The following is a 1,807-nucleotide window of genomic DNA, read 5'->3' as shown; positions in this document are numbered from 1 at the left end:
GAAAATTTTGCTTCTGCCTACAATGACATTGATTTGAGATAACTCTCAATTGGATGATTATTAAAATCTTCATCCTGGCCAGATGGTGGTGGTGCACACCTTTAATCCTATCACTCAGGAGACAGAGGCAGGCAATCTTTGTGAGTTCAAGGCCAGCCTGGGCTACAGAGTGAGTTCCAGGAAAGGCACCAAAGCTACACAGAGAAACCCTGTCTCGAGAAAGAAAAGAAAAAAACTTCATCTTGGGTCACACTATGTATCTCAGCCTGGATCCAAATATGAATGCATCAGCCTACTTAATTTTCAGTTAACAGGGATATGATATCATGCCTAGAGTAAAAAGTTTGCATTCAGAAAGTCTTATTCTTATATCTGTATAAAAGAGCACATTCTTTTAGTATTGTTTTTAAATTTTTGAGGGATTTAACATGTATGGAAGATTCTAGAAATTATATATTTTTAAATATTTATGCTTGCCTAGAGCTCTACCACTGAGTGACTTCTATATGCCAAATGTGTTGTGTGACTACCTTATGGAACAGTGAGTTTCTAATGCTTTTGCCCACATCCCAGCTGCCTCAGCATCAAAAGACAGGCCTGCCTTAAGTTAGCATGTCCCAGAATCAAGACAAATGAGTAGCTTGAAGGGTAGAAGAGGCCAACAGTTAGGCTAAGCATATGATCTAGTCCTTTTGGATGTACCGTTGGAAACAAGGATATAAAAAAGGATATGAAATAAGAGGCATAGAGGAAGAGGAAGGAGACCATAATTCTCAAGGCGTTCATGTGGGCTTTTGTACTGGGGTCTCGTTCCCCTCTGAAATTTAGCTGCATCTTCTGGAGATGTTTCCACAAGGAGACAATAAGCAGAATGGAGGAGATCAGGGCCACCATGAATGGGGTTAAAGAGAACATAATCATCTTGAATAAGACTAGCTGTGAAAACCTCCTAAAACCAGTTGTTCTGGAATTCCAGGTCGTGTTTCTCTCATATTGACACATCCACTCTTCTGTGTGCTTGTTTATTTGTATTATATTGAACAGCAAGAAGATCACATTTCCCAGAAGGATTGTCAGAAGCACTTGATTTACTCTCCATTTCAGGTAGAGAAAAACAGGCCTGGAGAAACTGGCTATTTTGAGCAAATAAAAGATGCTGAGGATGGTGGCCAGCCACAGACTGAAGTGATTGGAGACTCCCCAGGTCAACACAAAAACCCTTAGTTCTGTTCCAGCCACAAATGAAAATGAATACTGCAGATATTTTAGCCATGCTAGTAATATTTCCCAGATCAAAACAGTTCTGGAAATGGCCAAGAAAAGCAGGATCCAACCAATGGAAGAAAGCGTTCTTTTCTTGACCAAGTCAATGCAGTTTGTCAGCACCATGAATCCATTGCTCAGATTTCCAAATATAAACTCTGCAACTATGACAGTAGTGAAGATGCTGTACAGGATACTTTCCATGTTCAGACAAAGATTCACTGGTGGTTATTTGCTACACTGAAATGGCTTGCATATTCTCAAACTCACAGCTAAGCTTTCAACTTTTGCTTCTTTTGTAATGACTGGACTTAGTGTCAACGAGAGTATTGAAGGTTTGCTAATGATTCCACACATGTTCTTGTAAAATAATTTTCTCTGATCTCAGTGAGGGCTATCATATTTATATCCTTATAGAGTGTGAAGTGTGGCACTGAAGATCGTGCAATATATCCAGGTGTCATTTGTTAACATGCAAACAGATATATATTATCTTTCACTGTTTCACTGCTTTGCATTGTCTCTGCAGAAAAAAAAATTATTA

The 1,807-nt window shown here is 39.1% G+C and overlaps 1 protein-coding gene across 1 annotated transcript; it reads right to left on the bottom strand.

Moving 5' to 3' along the window:
• Window positions 1-549: 549 nt before the first annotated feature.
• On the bottom strand, window positions 550-1,467 carry LOC118576214 (taste receptor type 2 member 13-like). Its single transcript, XM_036176546.1, has one exon. The coding sequence runs from the start codon at window positions 1,465-1,467 to the stop codon at window positions 550-552; it is 918 nt and encodes a 305-aa protein (XP_036032439.1).
• Window positions 1,468-1,807: the final 340 nt, after the last annotated feature.

The sequence above is a fragment of the Onychomys torridus genome, unplaced genomic scaffold, assembly GCF_903995425.1.
Source record: "Onychomys torridus unplaced genomic scaffold, mOncTor1.1, whole genome shotgun sequence".
NCBI classification, from domain to species: Eukaryota; Metazoa; Chordata; class Mammalia; order Rodentia; family Cricetidae; genus Onychomys; species Onychomys torridus.
The sequence above is the reverse complement of the archived record's forward strand: the minus strand, read 5'-3'. Positions and strand labels throughout refer to the sequence as shown.